This window comes from Haliaeetus leucocephalus, unplaced genomic scaffold (genome assembly GCF_000737465.1).
Source record: "Haliaeetus leucocephalus isolate CR32 unplaced genomic scaffold, Haliaeetus_leucocephalus-4.0 Scaffold144, whole genome shotgun sequence".
Lineage (NCBI taxonomy): Eukaryota > Metazoa > Chordata > Aves > Accipitriformes > Accipitridae > Haliaeetus > Haliaeetus leucocephalus.
The window spans coordinates 1899375-1918444 of NW_010972580.1; the positions used below are offsets into that span (position 1 = coordinate 1899375).

General features: G+C 44.3%; 1 protein-coding gene across 1 annotated transcript; it reads left to right on the forward strand.

Moving 5' to 3' along the window:
• Positions 1-186: 186 nt before the first annotated feature.
• METTL2A (methyltransferase like 2A) lies at positions 187-18116 on the forward strand. Its single transcript, XM_010561359.1, has 9 exons — positions 187-291; positions 2172-2263; positions 6246-6607; positions 7976-8025; positions 8504-8564; positions 9734-9873; positions 10672-10778; positions 10964-11029; positions 12396-18116. Exons 1-9 carry the CDS (start codon positions 203-205, stop codon positions 12545-12547), a joined length of 1119 nt encoding a protein of 372 aa, XP_010559661.1. The 5' UTR covers positions 187-202; the 3' UTR covers positions 12548-18116.
• The last annotated feature ends 954 nt before the right edge of the window (positions 18117-19070 follow it).

Sequence of the window (19070 nt, forward strand, 5' to 3'; positions counted from 1 at the left end):
TCCCGCCCAAAGGAGGACGCCGCTCGTTACGGCCGTTCCTCTGAGGTAACGGACACCCCTTCCCGCTCCCGCCGCGCGCTTCCCGCCTCCGCCCCCTCCACGTGACAACGGCGTCCCTCACGTGACCGCCACCGCCCGCCTAGTCCTCTTTCGGGTCGGACGCCGAGACCGTCTTTCCGGTTCCGGCGGCGCTCGGCCCATCATGGCGGCGCCCAGAGAGGCGCCGGAGCGGCGGCTCTTCGGGAGGCGCTTCCTCACCGACCCCGCCCGCCTCTTCCAGCACAACGCCTGGTGAGGGCGGCCGCCGCCTCCTCCTCGCCCCGTCTGTGCCCGCTCCGGATCCCCGGCCCTTTGCTGCCCGCTGCGGAGAGGCCTGGGGGGGCGGCTGGGGCGCTGCTGCCCTGCGGTGCCTCTCCGCGCCCGGCCGCGGGGGCTTGGGGGAGTGGGGGGGGAATTAGCCGGGAATGGGCTCGTCCTCGCCGCCCCGGTCGTCTGTGGCCAGGTGCTGGATAACGGGGCTCTCGGCGGCCGGGGCGGGTCAGCCCCGAGCTGCCCCGCTCCGCTTCACGGGGGCCCGGCCGCAGACATCGTTCGCGCTCCACTCCCAGCGCGCTGGACCGGCGCCCGGGCTGGCCTCTGAAGCGCCCACCGGGGCGCGGAGCGGGGCCGAGGGAGCTGTGGGTCCCGAGCTGAAGGCCCGACAGCGAGGGGGGCCTGGGGCGGAGGCCCGGCACCCCCGGGGCTGGGACGCTGCCAGGGTGGCAGGCGGTGGCGGGAGGGCTTAGAGGGGCGGGAGGACCCTGCCTTCTTCGGCCGGTGCGACGGGGTGCTGATCCCCGAGGGGTCCTGAGCCTTCCTCGGCTCCTCCCGAAGCAGTTGGGATTCCTCTGGCTCCCTTGATGTTTCAGGAGGATGCGTTGTTTTGCTTTGTAGCAATTGTTTCATTGCTGTAGTTAATAAAGTTAAATTATCCGCTCTCAGAAATCTATAACCCTTCTCCATCTGTATACATTAGTATCTAATGTATAAATTGAACAAAGATCATTTCACCCATCTGCTGCCGCAAGATGCTGTAACAGTGTGAGGTCGTGCTAGGTGTTAGCTTGGAACAGGAGGTCTTTGGTTGGAGAAAGCTGTTGTTTTAAGATATGTTTAGCACCCAAGTTCTCAAATTTGCTGGGAACTGAAGGTATTTTGCATTTTTAAAGTAAATATGTCCACTTCTGGTCTCTGGCTGCTATACCCTGTTAAGAATTGGGTATGTTTAATTTGTAATAAAGTAATACATGCATGCATCAGCTTGTCATTCATTTTGGGATTATACTAACCAAAGGTATGTTACAAAAGCACATCCTCAACAGTATTTTCCTGCAGAAACTCCTAGTAATCTAGTTTTTCACACACTTGACATTTAAGTCTTTGTTTTGTGAGTTAATGTCAAAAGACTAATTCCTCCTGAGGCCAGAATAGTGCTTCTTGGTCCTTGTATTCTGCTTTTCATTCACTTGTTTTAATGAAAAAAGGTCAAGTGAATCACTTTAATGACTACACAACTGTGTATGCACATTTAAGTTATTAATACTTATTAATGCTTTAAAGCTTCCTGCATATTTTTCTCACAATTGGATTTAATATTAATGTAACACTTCACCTTCCAAATAATGCTACTGCCTTTTTTGTTTTAACTTGGGAAGGAAAGTGTAGTTTTCTAAGACAGATACATCAGATGTTGATGACGTGCTTGAGTGAAAGCATGCAAGTGTCTACCTGTCTGTCACCTGTGCAGGAACAAATGCTTTTCACTGCATGAAAAGGAATTGCAGTTCCTCTCCAATGAGGCCTGTTTGTGCTGAGTGCCCTCGTGGTTTTGTTGAAAGGATTTATTTCCTCTAAACTTGGCTGAGCATCAAATAGGGAAAAGGATTAGGGGACAGATTTGGTGTCTCTTGGGATCCATTCCAGTTACATCTTTTGTAGTGCTACGAGTGCAGTTCATTCAGAACCAGGAACTGTATGTGCTTACAGCTGTTGTACTGCTGCTGAGCTAGAGTTAGAGATTGTGGAAAAGCTCCACATCTATCTGTTTGGAGGGCTATCTAGACCTTTCTCTTTTCTCTCTGTCTTTGCCTTACCATTCTCAGCTGAGTAGTTCATCTTATTTTTCACAACAGGGATAATGTGGAATGGTCAGAAGAGCAGGAAGCCAGTGCCAGGAGTAAAGTTCAAGAGAACAGCTCACAGCTATTGCCACAAGATAAACAAGGTACTTTTGGATAGTCTTCTAATGCTAAGTCTTGACTTGTGCATACTAGAGTGGAACAGTCTGGCCAGAGCTACATGTGCATCATCATCTATTCCTCCCTTCCCCCCTCTCCCGAATCATTCAAAATACATTACCTAGTTGTTGATAATGAAAAATGGAGGAGGAGGAATCTTTCTGCTCTTAATTTACCTCTCTGACTTTTCCACCTTCTCCAGTGACTCATCCTACTGCAACAGAAATGGTCTTGGTTGGGAGGAGTCATCTTGGGTTGAGCTTCTTTGTTCATGTTGTGTATGTTTAAATACTTGTTAGTGTTCCTTGTCAACAAACTTCTTTCAGTCTAGAACAACAGCCTTATTTAGTCTTATTTTCTCTGCTTGCTTTTGCTCTCTAAAGCTTAACTTCTAACAGGCAATCTTCTGTTTGCTTGCATGCTGTGGAGCTATCCCTAATGCAAGCTTGGTTTTTCTCTTAAGACGGTCTAATAAAGTAGTGTCCATATTCATCTCTACCAGGTTAACAAACAGCATGATAATGATTAAATCAGAAGTGAAGAAAAATTATTTTATCCCGATTGAAGAGTTATCATCAGAGAGGCAGAAAAGGGATTCCAAAGTTCTTATTTCCTCAGACTTGGCTTAAAGGAAATTTATACATCCAAAATGCAAAGCTTACCTGAATCTGAATCAAACTAAAGGTGCACAGCTGTATAGTCAAGTAATATGGTTGAAGCTGTTCTGAGTTGGTTAATAATGCGTCTTTCCTCCAGACCTGTTAGATATCCAGTCCCTTAAAAGATGGTGAAATGGCTTCCTGTTCTTTTGTATGATAAGAGACTTGTTTGATGATGATCTTGTTATACCCTGCCGAGCTCTAGGATGGATCTGCTCCTTTTGTTCAAATTAAATTGACTGTGTCATCTGTAAGGCGATGCTGAACACTACTGGAGCTATTGAGACACTTCCCATATAGCTTCCAGTTGTGTTCACAATAGCAAATTTAATTATACCAAAGAGCAACCCTCCTAATTTCTTGGATTCCCAGAAGTATCCAGCAGTTTCTATTGTGATGCCCATTGTGTCGAGTTCATTTTAAAATCTGGTTAACATTAAAGGATGCTGTCTGTCATGCTTTGAGAACCTATATACAACTATGAAATTGTGGAACAATTTGCTGTTAGAGCAGTTTGTCAGGTCTTCATGATGTATTTCCCAGACTGAACAATGGAGGCCAGTCAAATTCTGATGGTTGCTATTCAGTGGGAAGCGTGTGGAGACAATGGGATGGCTGAAATGTAGGGAAGCTAGCCCAGCCAAATGTGCCTGAAGGGTCTAGTATTTTGAGAATCAGTAATGTCCAAGCAGGGGAACAAAGGCAGGCTATTGGTCATTATGGCTGTATTATTCTGTGGACTTCTTGGGGCTGTCAGAATTTGTTCTGAAGAAGGAGAGAAGTTCTATGGGGTATGTCGAAGGTGTGTCTCCTGGCTGGGAACAAAGAAAGAAGTGGAAGAGTTTTTTGGTTTCCTTTTGAGGCTCCATAATTAGCCCCCATGCAATTCGGGGGGTCCCTGGTTCTCTTCCTGTTTTTTGTGAACAGTTAACTTTTGTTTGCCTTTCTTCTGCAATGTGAAAGGGTGAGTATGGGCTTGGCTTTGGGGGTGTCCTTACAAAGACGAGCAGAAAAGTCAGGAGTCCTTATCAAGAGAGTCTCTGGAGAAATCTGGCTTGCACGCTGATGTCCCTGTGAGCTAATACCACAAAAAGGATCTTGAAGCAAATATTATATGAACTTTACTGGCATAAGTTGTGCAGGAAGTCAGACTGAAAAGCTAATGTGGTCTTTTTTTTCTTTAAATCTGTTTCTTGCATGATCTTTATCAGCCGGCCCTTGATTTCTTGCATTTATATTGTTACTGATCCTTTATTCCAGTGCTTTGAAAACACTAGGCTATGAGGTAAATGAGCTTTAAATAAAGCTTCCACACATGTGGGTTGGAGTATAACAGCTGTTCAATAGCATCCAACAGAATTTCACAGTAATTTAACACATGAAGAGCACAATGTCTTGTTCAGTGTTATACTGTGGCAAAAACGTGGGTAATCCAAAATGGCTGGGCTGGAATTTTGCCCCAGCACCTCAGGTAAGCATCCCATTACAGTCAGGCTGTCATGGGATGGTTAGGGACCAGCAGGAATCAGGACTTTGTATTTCTGTGAGGTCAAAGAGCATTTCCAGCCCCAGCAGCCTTGCATATCCCTACTAGTACATGGAAGAAGTGACAATTCAGGAAGGAGTGTGCCAGGGTATGAATCAATAATGCTTCTTCCTCTGACATTAGCAGTCATTGAGTTCTCCTGCACAAAAAGTAAACTAACTACTTTGAGCTACGGTGAGATCATGGCACAAACTTACTGCTCTAGGCTAATATCAGACATTAAAATTTCCTTCAGCTTGGGGTTTAAGGACAAGGCTTCTTAAAAGGACAAAAACCTTGTAGCTGAGGTAAAGAGATTATTTTTATATATAGCTATTTGTCCTTCAGGGATAGATCCTACTAAAAATATACATACGACTGACTTCTGGTTCTTTGTTAAAGCCATTTTTCTCTATATTTGGCTGAAGATACATATTTTTCCAGGTGTTCTTGGTTTATTGTACTCTCTCCCTTCAGATATCTTCTAAACACTTGTATGCTTTTCAGAAAGACTAATAAATAAACTGCAGTTGAGATAATAATACTAATCTCCAATTTTAAGATGCCTGTTTTTTCTCTTAACCCTACTCTTAGTAGATGTTGGAGAGAGGTTATCCATTCTTACATGCAGTCGTCATCTTTAATTGTGGGAGAATCATTTGCATTCAGTAATGCACTTGTTGCTGTGCAAAGATGGCTAAGGCGTTGCATGTTATTGAAATGCAGTCAGGATCTCTGGCCATGGATGTTAATGCATCTAGGTTATTACAAGCATAGGATGCTATAATTGGCTCTTATTTCCCAGGACAGAGAACTCATCACATTGATGAGAATTCAGAAGCCAGTTCCCATGGAAAAAATAGTTCCTCTAGTACTGTACTTGATCTGAAATCTGTGAAGGTGTGTGGAAAGAATTCTGTGAGTGACTTGAATTTCATTAGATCACAGCTTTTTAAGAGTTCTTCCAGCCTTCTGTAATACTCATCTTGCTACTGGAATGTATCCACTTGGTGTGAAAATGATAACGCTTGCAGCTAAAGTTAATTCTTACCATCTTTAGTCTTTCCACCTTAGCTCTCCACTGTTACTTTAATGACAGCGGTCATTTCTGTTGATTCCCCTCTTTTGTTTTAATTTCAGAAATGTGTGATGCTGTAACATGCACAGAACTATGGAAAACAAAGTGCTGTAGGCTGGACTCTAGCACTATTTGTGTAAAACATGCTGTCCTGTAATCTTGGAGTATTGCGCAAATGCTGATTGAGCTTTCTGCCAGGCCTGTATAGCTGACTAATTTTTCTGTTTCTCCATCTGAAAAAAGGGGTAGTGTGTTGGACAGGAGCTCTTCAGCTCCAGGCAGCTGTCATAGAATTCCTTAGAAGTTGTAAGTGCTTGACTGAGTGTCATGAGGCTCCAAATGAATCGTTCCAGTGAATTGAACAAGTTAGTGTTAGAGATGGAAGTAAAACCTGGATTTCTTCATTCCAGTCTCCTTCAAAGAGGCCTTTTCTGTTGCCAGCTTCCTTTAAATCCTACCAGGAGACAGACAGTTTCCTCTTCTATGTCTTTTCCCTTTTTTAGTCCTACCAAAGTGACTGTGAGGAGGCAGGCTGAGTGTTTATGTGGGATGCCACAATGTAAATAGAGGTGATTTTCAATCAATAACCTTACTTTTTAAAGCAGATTGCTGAATAGATGTCTGCAGTGATCCCTCACTGTCTGAACTGATTAAACTCTGAGACCTTCTGATTTGACTGCTGGTGATGTTTTTGTTTGTGTTCACAGAGGAATATGAGGTGAATGCTAAGAGGTACTGGGATGAGTTTTACAAAATCCACGAAAATGGCTTCTTCAAGGACAGGCACTGGCTGTTCACTGAATTTCCTGAGCTGGCACCTAACAGGAACCCCAGTCAAAACGGCGATTCTATGCATGAATTTAGTAACAAAGATGACTCCAACAATGAAGGGCTGGGAAGCTGTGAAAATGGACATTGTTCATTGGAAACCAGGGCAGAGAATCAATTAAACCTGATAAAAAACACATCTAAGAGCTCTACAGAGGAGCTGGCTACACAGAAGTACAGTGAGCTGAATCAAAGTGATGGAGATTACCCAGGATCATCTGCATCTTACCGTATATTAGAGGTAATAGTTGTAAAACATAGTCACACATCAGACAGTCCCTTGTATCAGTGTTAGGGTGACTGGGACATAAAAATATATATCATTGCCAAACAGCAAGTGAATGGGATGATTGCTTTAAGTCAGTAAAATGAAAAAAACAGAGAGCGGCTTAGAACTGATTTAAATCTGTTGGGATTCTTTTGGTTCAGACTCTGAATTGGCAGAGCACAAGGACCATAAGAAGTTTCCAAGTTTAAAAGACAAACTGTTACTATCAGATGTTGAAACAAGCATTTAAAAGTCATCTTTTGAAGAAGCTGATTCTTTTACTTGTCTGTATAAAGCTTTCCCTTGTCATTTATGTTTTGCATGTTTGTGCTGATTCTTCCTTGCCTTGGGAGGTGTGAAACAAAACAACGAAAGCAAGAATGTAAAGATGCTGTTTGGTTTGTTCCTTATGGCCCATGTAATAATGGGGAATCTAAGACTGATAACATGGTTTGTCCCAGAAAAGTCTGTAGGACTTCTAAATAAGAAACTCCTGATAGCTGATAATGACCTTTTGCTCTGCCACCTCTAGTTTGTTCGCTGTAGATATCACTGTTTTTGTTGAATGCTTCATGTTCTATGGAAGTTCCGCCCTTCCAGGGAGAGTTAATATGACCTGTCTTTTTGATTTTTTTATTTAATCTGAGGCTTTGAGACTTCCACAGACTTTGACGTTCTTGGTTCATTGTGGTTTTCCTGTCTCACCTGAGTACTTTCAGCAATATCTGTCACTGCAAGCCATCAGTGGTGTTTTCTGCTCCGTCTGTTTCAATTTTACTGATTCCTTAAACATTTAGAGGCAAATTCCCCAAACCCAGTTGTGTGAGCCATCTTCAAATGGGAACAAGTAGAAGGAATAATAAGGCAGAATCATTGTAGGCCTAGTTGTAACTTGAGGAAGAGCCATCTAGTGAAGGAAACTCTGAAACAGCAGGGTGTAATTACAGTAAAGCAAACTTCCTTCTCCATTGCTCTGATTTTCAATGGAAGTGAATGCAACTAATCCGTGGCCTTTGCCAATGCTTCAGTGACTCATAGTGGTTGTTATGCTTGGGATTCCAGCAATAACAGTTTTCAAGAGAGTAACAATATATAGCTTGTTAGTAAGACTTCTACGAGAACTGGCTTAGTGGTTTCCCACAAATGCTTATATGTAAGCCTACTCCTCAGAGCTCAACGTATTCAGATCTCGCAGTGAGATTTGCAAATGGTCACTGCTACACTCAGTTGTTACTCATGAGCTGCTCTTTGTTCCATGGCTGTAGAGAGATGATTTGAAATTAGCTGCATAGGACATGCTGAAGAAATTATTTTAACTATGTGTACATCTACTTTGTGCAGGTTGGCTGTGGTGCTGGAAATACAGTCTTCCCAATTTTACAAACCAACAAGTAAGTAGTTCTCAGTAGGTTTTTACCTGCATGATATACCAACCTCTGAAAAACAATTGGAAACGTGTTGCACTTGTTCTTAGTTTAGACAATCTTAGAGAAAGGCCAGGTGCAAATGGTGCCTTTGCCTTCTGCAACTTCAAATGATTGTGATTAGAGCTAGGAATCTTTGGTCTTAGAATGCAACCAGTGAAACATGATGTGAGTTTACATGTCTCATTCTGAAAGCATTTTCATACAGGCCTTAGTGTCTCTCCTTTTCCAGAAGGAAAAGTAAGCAGTCAGCTCCATATGAGAATAGCTGAGGCATAAAGGAGCAACGTAGTCCACCAGATTTTGCACAAGGCATTATTGACAGAGATAGACTAAAGCCCAGGATTTCTGGCTCCCAATTCTGTGCTTTGTGCATTTGAGACACTTCTTAATTCCTGTGGAGCACCTTTATATAAATGATGATAGTTTCTTTTATTTATTTCAGTGACCCAGGCCTTTTTGTTTACTGCTGTGATTTTTCTACAACAGCTGTGGATCTTGTCCAGGTAAACTCAATGGTGACTTATGAAGGTAGAAAGTACATGGTGCCAATTGCACATTAACACAAATGTATCACAGCTGCCACTGGCTGTCTAGCAGTGTTTTCAGCTTTCTTTTTTTAGCTAGCGCTGATGCTGACCCTTGTACTGGTAAATCATGACAATGAGCCATCAAAGATTGTAGAAATGAGGGAACTTGGAGTTCTCAAAATGTCACATTGGCAGCAGACAAGTCAGCCAGATTTTCTTTCCCCTGTGGTTGTCAGTACTTTTCTAAATCCAGTGCTCTTTTAGCTGAGTAACTGCTGAACCTTGAAACATTCAGGCTATTTTCTAACAGGAACTGAAGCTGGTTTTGGTTTGTGTGTGCGTTACTGTCACTGCAGTTCTGGGAACGTGCTCTGATTGCTTCTGCACAGACAGCTGAGGAGGGATACTGTTGTCTGTGGAGCAGGAGGCTGGCATTTAGTGAAAGGACAAATACTGCTAACAAATTTCAGGTCAGAACAGAACTGAGAATATATGAAATATCAAATGTAATCAGTCACTTCATGAGATGAGATGGGGAGCACAGCAGCAGAGGCAGCATGCCATTTCATCCTCTTAAGGTGACACAAGCACTGTTCATAGAGGCTACTGCAATCCATAGCAGCAGCTTTAGAAAAACATGCAACTTCCTTTAGAAGTCTAAATGTGATTTTTAAGAGCATGACTTTAGGCAGCCAGATTTGATTTTGGGGGTATAGGGAGTAGTCTGCTTGGAGTTGAATACTTATTTCAGTGATGTAGAGCAGGGCCCTGATGCTCTCACTTTTGTAAAGATTTCCAGCTTAACAGTGTAAATCCCTCACTTTTTACCACTACTAGTGGAAAATCTGACCTTAAAATTGCAGTAATCCCTCAATCCAATTTTGGGGTTTTGGCAGTGCTGATTGAATGTAACAAGTCCAAAGCTCTTTGTAAATCTCCCATGTGTAGTTATTTTTCACATTTCACCCCTGTTCCTTGTCTGACCAAGGAATCTATCTGACCCCATCTGTCTTAGTCCAGTGAGGCTGAACCAGATCTCTGGACACACCACTTTATTATGTGGAAGTTAAAATGCTCCCATGTTCAGATAATACTGAGATCAGGGTCTGCTCCTAATGCTCTATTTCCTCTCCCCTTAAATACAGAACAATGCAGAATATGATTCTTCTCGCTGCTTTGCTTTTGTCCATGACCTGTGCAATGACCAAAGTCCTTTCCCAATGCCAGACAAGAGTCTTGACGTTGTTATTCTTATCTTTGTCCTCTCAGCGATTCTCCCAGAGAAGTAAGTTTTAATAATTCCTTCTGGTTGCAGAAGATAATGCATATAGAGCTGGAGTTCTTTAATAGTAGGTCCCCTCATATCAAGGAAATTAGAGTTCATTCTGTGTCTGGTCCAGTTTTCCATTACGCCTCTGAAAAGGAAATTCGCAGGTACTTTCTGTTGTAACAAATTCTGGCATAGGATAGGTTTGATTTTGAAGTGCTAAGTGGCTATAGATGACATCTTGCTGCAGTCACAGTTGCTCACCTGTTCTGAACCCCAGCCACACTGAGCACTCAGCACCCATTTGTGGAAAGTATGCTGCTAGATTTTAAGGCTCAAAGGCTGGACGAATTTCTCATATGGGAGGTGGCAAGAAGGGAGGGGCCAGGTTCAGAAAACAGTTAAGAAAAGTGCTGTGATCTTAGTGTGACAGTGTATTACAACCTACACTAGTCTCTCTTTTTTGTTCCCTTTGGTTTTATTTCACAGCATTTTTCTTCAAGTTCACTTACTGTTTTACAGAAACCAGTGGAAATACTTCTGTAATTAGTAAGAGAGAGCAGTTAATCCCTGCTGCGGCAGGCTAAGTTATCATTGTAGGAAAAAAAGCAGAATCAGGGAGTGTCAGAAATAAGGCGGCCAAATAAAATCAACCCACCTAAGTCTGAGAGAGCTCAGAAAAGTGCTAGCTTTTGGTAGCTCTTTATATGAAGTTGAAACTTTAGTAAAACTTTATACCTTTTTTTGGAAAGTAGGCTAAGGAAACAAGGATCATTTTGCAGAATGTTGAATACTGCTGTTTTGTTCTTTCCTCAGGATGCAATGCATCGTTAATAGACTGAGTCGCCTTCTGAAACCAGGAGGAATGATTTTGTTACGAGATTATGGCCGTTACGATCTGGCCCAGCTTCGGTTTAAGAAAGGTATTTTCTTTTCCCCTGAGGAGTCTTGCCAGATCACTAATAGACGATGCTTCTTTGGAGTTTAGGAGGCAGCTCATTAATTCCCCTTAAGCACAGCATGTGCTGGGAGAAGTGCCTCTTGTTGGATGGCAGTTGTTGATTTTTAAAGGATAGCTGGTAACTGTTTAAATCCCTCTTTCCCTTAGGTCAATGTCTGTCTGATAATTTCTATGTGAGAGGTGATGGCACCAGAGTCTACTTCTTCACACAAGGTAGGAGGCTAGAAAACATCCCTCTGACTCTCTTCACCTCTTTTTGTCCCTGTGCCCTCAGGTTTTGCCACTAGATCTTTCCAGCCTGTCTTTCTTGGAGCAGTGTGAAATGTTAAGAGTTTCCCAATTGCACAGGGATCTGGGCTTGTCACTTGCTGATGCAAATATGGTGTGGTGAATTCCTTAGTGGAAAATCCTTTTAGAGAAAGACTAGTGTGTTTGCTGCACTGGTAGGGCTGGGATTGGAGGACCTCTCCTTGAACCTTGTTGCCTGCGGAGGATGGAGTGAGATGGACAGCACTTGAAGAACTTCTGTTAACTTTACTGTTCTCCTACGATGATATAAGAAGGGCGTGGTTCAGCATAGAGCTGAGGCAGCCTCTCCAGTTCTGCTGCTGCTTGGCGTTCAGCAGGGGTTGTATTCTCCCTGCCTATCACCAATTATACCTCCAGTCCTTTGCACCACAGGCCCCCCTGCATGGTCAATCTTAGAGCAGTAGCACAACTGCAACGAATTATTCCCTTCCCCACCGCACAGGTCTTGTTTGTCACAACAAAATTAATGTTTAATGCGTGTTTGGCAAACGCTTCACTATGGCAAGCATCTGATAAAATGCACAAGCTGGGACCTGTTAGCCCTTTTCTACAGAAACTCCATACAAATCACGTGCTCCCAGGCTGCAGTTGAACAAGCTCTCTGCTGCTCAGCTGGGCTCGGTCTGGCTTGCCCACGGCCAGTGTGCTGGGGCACTATGATACTTATTTGCTTGGTCAGGAATACCTGCCAGTGTAAGTGTTGCAGCCTCGAGGGCTCTTAGTGCTTTGATTGGGCCCCAACAGGGTGTGGTTTTTTAAGGATTTTTTTCCCAAACTTAACCTTAATGAATCCTGTTCCCCTCCAGCCTATAGCACAGATCTTACTGCCACCATTTAAAAGCGTAGGTCTGATCCCGTTCTTTGCTCTTGCAGAATCTGAAATTCCTCTGGAGAGAGGGGGGAGGGGGAAGGAATGGATCTGTCCCTACTTGCCAGAAGATGCTCCCTTTATCAGTTACTAGAGGCGGTACCCATGCCTGAAACTGCTGCTGTTTTCTTTTTGTCAAGACTCTGTAATTCTAGGTGTACTCCAAATAATTCTTTCCTTCCTTGGTAGAAGGTAAATTCAAGGGAAGCTAGAGAAACTGTGACCTTAATCCCCCCATAGTACAGTAGTTAAGTCCTGTCCTGTCTGATCTTTACATTTCCCTGCCAGAGAGAGACTGAGTTTCCTCTGGCCCATCTCTCAACATAGTTGAGCCCTCAGTGTGAGCAGGTATCAGTTAAATGGAAGCTATGGCATCCTCAATCTCCTTTTCTCTGCTTCCAGATGAATTAGATGATCTCTTCACAACAGCTGGGCTGGAGAAAATCCAGAATCTGGTTGATCGGCGATTGCAAGTGAACCGTGGGAAACAAATGACGATGTATCGAGTATGGATCCAGTGCAAATACCGCAAGCCTGCCACCCCTCAGCTGTGAGGAAGCGGGGCATGCTTTTTGGGGTTGAGCCTTTTCATGGCCATGTGCAGTGTCTCCTGGTGAAGTGTGGTTTTACGGAGTTCAGCGCACACAGGACCTCAGTGCCTTTTACAGTGCCTAACATCACTTCAAGTGAGTTTTGCTAAGGACGAATGCTCTAAGAGGAGACCAAGCAGTATTTTAGATGTCTTGCTACTGGTCTGAGTTTTTTAAATTATTTGTGGTTTTAACAACTTAAGAAACGGTCATGCTGGCTTACAGCAGCTGAGCAAGTTGAATAGTGAGTTACTCTTACTCTGGATTTCCACATGAAACAGGAGTGCTTTGACCTTGCCTCTGTGTTGTGTACGCTTGTCTTGGGAACAAAAACCATACAAAGGGTAAATCTGCTGTTCTCTGCAACTGTTCACTAGGCCTAATATGAATCCCTTAGCCAGCTTATCTCATCCAGCTCTCTTCCAGTCGTTCAGGTTTGTGCAAATCCACAAGTTAAAATACATTGATAGAGGGCAGGAACTGAGAGCATGCTAGTTTCTCTGTGCCAGCTTCCCCATGCATGCTTCATGGTGTGCAGATAACCTGTGGAGAAAGAAGATTATGCTGCCTTGCCCTCACTGTCCACAAGGATGTTCATCTAGGGAGCTAGCACGCTATGGCTCAGGTGCTGTAAATTCCTATCAGGTGGGGTTCAGGTTTTCAAAGATTTGGGGCTGATGCCAGTTTTGGGGCACCTCCAGAGTGCAGAGTATCACAAGCAGCTCACAGGACCAGGTTTTATGCAGAATCACCTGCTTTTTCTGCTTGAACAGTAAGAAACTCTTCTTGCTGGCTGCAGCCGCCAGGTCACGAACTGCAGTGCCCTGTCATGGTGGTGTGCTAAACCCAAGTAGACAAGACACCTGTCTTTGATAAGAAATCTGAATAATGTCTACCACTCTTGTTTAATTTCTTAGATGAAGCCAACATTGTGGCTTTCTGAAGGTATTTCCCCACCTTTGACAGCAAATATCTTTTATCTCAGCTTGTTTTCTTATGTTATTTTTAGGGTGTGGTACAACACGTATTAGAATAAATTTTGTGGTAATGCTTTTCAATGCTGGTTTGATTAATATAAATTAGGCTTCCACAGAAACTCACATGCTTCTGCATGCCTGATCTGAAGGACTTGGGCCACCATTAGGTAACTACAGTTTTTTGCCTCTTCTGTTATCATGAGTCTCACTAGTGCCTGCTCTCGTCTGTCAAGAAGGGAAAGCCTTGGCTGATATCTCCTGCCTTGTTTTAGTTCATGAAGCAACAAGGTCTATTGTGTGTGCACCGCTGGCTGAAGAGCAGTTCATGCTACACGAAGCATGTATATTTTGTTAGCTAGACACTTGTAGCTTACAGTCGCCTAAGAATAACTGTCAACTATAGAGACACGTAGGTTATGAAATAACTGCTGTCTTGAAACAGAGGAGAAAGGGTAAAAAGATGAGGAAATGTCATTGCTATCTTTGGAGAGTCTGCAGGAGTCCTGGAGAGTCAAACAGGAGCGCCCTGATTTGTAAAGCGTTGGAAGGGGCTGTAGCAATACTCTCTGCTGGGCATGTGGCAGCATGATCAGTTCATAACTTCCACATCACTGTGTCACCCTGCAGGTATTAGTATGTCTGCTACCCAAAGGCTTCTGGGTGAGGGCATTTCAGCCATTCCTGTGAACAGTGACCCAGCAAATCCATTCACACCACAAAGGCAGGCTGCAGTGCTGGGGCAGGAATGGAAATGCACCATTGCTTTTTTTTATATATCTAGCTCTTTTAAATAATGTTGAAAGGGAATCAAATAACTGGGAAAATAATTCTTGTTCAATTTGTTGTACTGTATTTTCTAAAGGGCTAAGAGAATTCCTAGCATTTGCAAATGAAATAGGAGGAGATAAGGCTTCTTTATTTCTAAGCACATTTGGCTTCTGCCACGCACAAGCCTGACCCAACCCAGAAGTTGTGCAGCTGCTGCTACGTTTTCGTGCTAAACCTACAAAGTTCCCTGGCAAGGTTGGTTCCTCAGGAAAGGCCTAGGCAAAATACATCTCAAGGCCTCTGGGAGCTGAGCAAGCTCATGTCTCCTCATCTTTATCCAGGCAAAGAGTCAGCTTAGCAAAAAAAGTCCTGTGAGTGTTGAATGTGATGTGACTCATGTAACCAGCTCTGTCGCTTTCAGTGAAAGACCTCCCATGTGTTACTGGTGCCTTAGGCAGTTCCCTGGGGTCCTTTCCCTCTTGGTCCCTGGAGGGAGACCTCCTCCTGGGATAGCTTTATCTCCCTGGAAGAAAAATTATTGACTGGGGTAAACAAGCAGCATAATTAGTGTGAATTAAAGTAATTTGAAAAATGCCGTATTAATCATCCAAAGGCTTGTAAGCAGTGCAGGAGAATATGTTTTTAATTATAAACATGATTTATTTAAACTTGATGGACTCCCCTTTAAATTTAAACTCCTGAATGGGAGAAGATGAAGGCTAGTAATTTATTTGTTTCTACTTTCAAGGCTACATCCCAGTTGCCTGCCTGGTTTTGACTTGGGCTTCATGCAAAAACTTGCAGCCCCATGAGCCTGCAGCCATTGAAGTGGCTCTATGCCTTTCTTAATGCTCTTCATTCTGCAGGGGTATTTAAGCAATCACTCAACATGAACCATGCTGGGCAGACATGCTTTTGTTTCCAGTCCTGTTGGTGGTGTTCAGAAAGCAACAAGTTAATGGCCTTGAATTGAGCCAGGCCTCCTACAGACAGATACTGTCTGAGCTTCCTTCATTAATCTCCGCCAGCTCCCATTCTCTCTGAAGCTACTGCTCTCCTGCGACTCCAGGCCTTGCCTCCCACACAGCTCTGCTCAGGTACCTTGGTCCTGACTTGCAGCCGCTTCTGCCATTCCCACCTTGGGCCTGCTGAGCAGGCTGGGTTGCACAATGGCTTTCTAGCATGTTCAAAGGAAATCTCCAAATTGACTTTTACTATACTGAAAAGCCAGGTTAAGTGCCTTTTTTTTTTTTCCCCTCTTCCTTTTTAGCAGTGTAACATTAGCTTTAAAGCCATTCTGAACATATCTGCTCTGGTTTTGTTCCCAGCATTCCAGTCTTGCGGTCTGTGGCTTACAGACAATGCCAACGTAGCTTGTTGAACCTCCCAAGCAGAAGAGATGATTTCATAGCTCTTCAGAGGCACTGCCCCTGCGATTCTGGAGCCAGACATTGTTACACTTCGGAAAGTCTGGTCCTGGCTCTTGCCAGAGGGTGGTGGATTTCCTTGGAGGTTCGTAGATTGTTGTGGCTGGAAGGGAACTTTATCACCAACTGTTCTGACCCTTTGCATAGCCCTTTCGTGTAGGGATTATGGCATCAAGCCTGTGACTTGGGCTGAGCCAGAACTAGTCCTTCAGAAAGGCTTTCGATCCAGCCATGATGCTGAGGGCTCCAGTGAATGGCAGAAAACCCTTTGCCTCCCCAGGTACATTGTTCCTCTCACAGTATCCTGATTTCACGAATCGGCTAGAAACTGGGAGGCAGGAAGGGAACAGGGGAGGAAAAGACCACAAGAGGCTGGGGAGTATTTCTGATACTGTCACTTCAAAAACAAGTAAATTGTAAATTCCACTGAAAATTGGACCTTTCTCAGGATCTTCCTGACATCACAGAAAAGTGGGAAACGGCAGTCATCCGTAGTGATTTTTATTGTTACAACAGTAATCATCAAATGCTTCTGACCAGAAGCATGTGAGACCAGACACAATTGTCTTCTCTCCCAAATGCTTTAGCTCCACCTTCTCAGGGTATGTCACCACCATTTCTAATTCTGTAGTTAGTTGTAGAGCTCCAGGATAAATGAAACGTGATTATTTTCAATAAAACAGGTGTGAGCAGAAGGAACCTCCATGTCTGCATGCCAGTGGCTTTTGGCATTGCATTGTAACTAAAGCTGAAAGAGCTTCCTTTTGTCGTTGGCACTGGGATGAGCCCCGGCTGGTCCCCAGCTGGATTCCCTGCAGAAATTGCAGGCCTAGACTGAACTTAACTGTTTTTCCCGAGCACAAATGAAAGATGCACAGGTTTCAGAGCCTAGAAGTGAGGGTACGGATGAGGATGAGGCCACAGAGATCAAGTTATTAAGGGACTTGGGGACCATCCTTCCATCTCTGTAAAGACAGAGGGAAATTGAGTCATGCAGTCTTCTTTGTTCTCCTGATGAGTCAATTGGATCTGATTTGTCAATCAGAGCAGTGCCACCACTTTTGGTTTGGTGTCGTATTGGGGAAAGTTAGTCCAGAAGAGAAACGCATGATCAGGATCACTGTTGCTATTGTAGCTTGACAGGGGTGTGTGCTTGGCACACATCTTTTGCACAGTGTCCATAGGATTCTAACAGTGTTGTCATATATGTTTTCAGGGCAAGACAGAAATTACTAGAAAAGCAAGGAGGGAGGAATTTTTTGGAGGACTCTTCTGCAAAGCGAGATACTCTAGAGGGAAAGGAATTGTCAGCTCTGTGCTTAATCAGCAAAGCTCTGGAGTTTGTGCTTAGCTCTTGCTGAAGGCATTAAGTTCCTGTGCATAAGTGCCTTGCTGAATGGGATCTTGTATTGCCAAGAAAGTGGGACACAGCGCAGGAAATTACCTATGTAGGCAACAGTGAGTGCTAATGTGAACCAAATAGGATACAGCTACCTTCATTATGGAGACCAGGGAACTTGGCTGGAACACAGGCAGGGAGAAGTAAGAGAAGAGCCATGTGTGCCTCTGCTTTTACCTCCTGCCCAAAGGCTGTATGGTATGACAGGAGGTGTCATGCCAATGAAGGCTTTTACTCTTGAAAATATGGTCTTTGACCCACAGTTGGATGAGTGGGAACTGGCTGTGGTTGGAAAGCATTGATGGCAAAGATCGCTAGCAAGTCTAACGTGTCAAGACCTGCCTGGAACTCCCAGATGTTCGTCCATGGCTGTTTCCAGGAAGGAAGAACATCCTGGTGAGGTTTGGACCCTGCTGCTCTAAACTGTGCTCCCTGGTATTGAATAACCCCAAAGAGTCTTCACTGCAAGTGCCAACAGAGCGTGTGAACAGCAACTTGATTTTGGGGTGGAGTGTGAGTGTCACTGCTGTATTCAGGTTGTTTTAATGTTTTGTAGTCCAAAGGACCCTTGTAGCTCTTGCATTTTCATGTTATTTGGAGGTTGGGGAGTTCTGGGGGATTGCAGCCAATCCTTTGGCCTATGAAACTTTCTTTCCGCTGATGTGAAGTGAGAAGTTGCTGTTTGCAGTCCCAGGTCACAGAGGCCAGGCTCAGACCTCTGTGGCGTGTGTGGGGAACACTGGGGGATCTGCTCTACAGCTGGAAGTGGAGAGGTACCCTGCCACCCTTCTCCAGGGGCACTGGATGTGGCATTCCTCATTAAGAAAATTGGCTAATCTCCCCTCAGACTACTTCTTCATCCATGGAACCAAGCACGAGGCATGGTACTGGGTTCCCCTCATCTGGGGAGCACCGCATAGACAGGTACACTACGCTACAGTCTTTAATTACACAGCCGCACATTTTTTTCCACATTCAGTGCCAAGGGTGGATGTGAAGAGGTCGATCAAGGTTGCATGGAAAACTAAATCTGGCTTTTCCTCAACTTCAAGTGACTTCTTCCCTACTGAGATGAGCCTTGTTATGAAGGTTGGTATGTATTTACATTCACACAGAGGCTGAATATACTTACAGAAATATGCATGCAGTAACTCTAGCTTTACAATAGGATGTTGATTTAATTTTCCTCTTACACAAATCTCAGAGCAGTTTGTTTAATTGAGGCTTTCAAAAGCCCTGTAAGGTAGGGTGTTATTATGCCTGTTTTATGCAGGAGGAAGAGAAGCAGGGGGCAAATCCTGCCGAGAATAATACCCTCTTGTATTCTAGGAAGCTGGTAGTGAGGACAGGGAAGGACTTGCTGGCACATAAAGGAGAATCACATTGTTTCAGGTGTGTGCAGAAGAAAAAACAGTGGATTTTGCTAGTACCATGTGCTTTGAGGAACACGGACGTGATCACAGAGGTGTTCCTTTCCTACCTGCGAGTCTTCATTCCCCTCGGCCGGGCCATAGTGGTTGCGCAGGTCCGGGTGTGCGTGCACGGCGGGCTGCCTCCTCCGGCAGGCAGGACATGCACTCATGGATGAGGGCACTGAGGTTGTGTTTGGCTCGCTGCATGTGTGGAGGTTGAGGGACCTGGATGCTTTCCTACTGGGTTTGGGTATCAAAGCTTCCCTAATGGGATACCTGAAGGTGTAGACAGAGGGAGGGGCAGGAACAACCTCTGAGATAAACTCCATTGTGTGGGAGGGTGGAGGCTCTCTGAATGGCCTCAGGAAGGAGTCAGGTGATGGCATGTTATCTTTGAGTAGCTGAGATAGGAACTTTCTCCCCTCTAATGAAAATGAGGAAAGACCCTTTTAATGTTCCTAGTGAGGGAAAGGCTGTGCCGGGAGCCCTACCCTTACTAGACGC

Excerpts from the sequence above, each read along its gene's own strand:
- METTL2A (XM_010561359.1), top strand. The coding sequence starts at position 203 with ATGGCGGCGCCCAGAGAGGCGCCGGAGCGGCGGCTCTTCGGGAGGCGC. Across the intron at positions 292-2,171 it reads CTCTTCCAGCACAACGCCTG|GGATAATGTGGAATGGTCAG; the intron begins GTGAGGGCGGCC and ends TTTTCACAACAG. Across the intron at positions 8,565-9,733 it reads CAGCTGTGGATCTTGTCCAG|AACAATGCAGAATATGATTC; the intron begins GTAAACTCAATG and ends CCTTAAATACAG.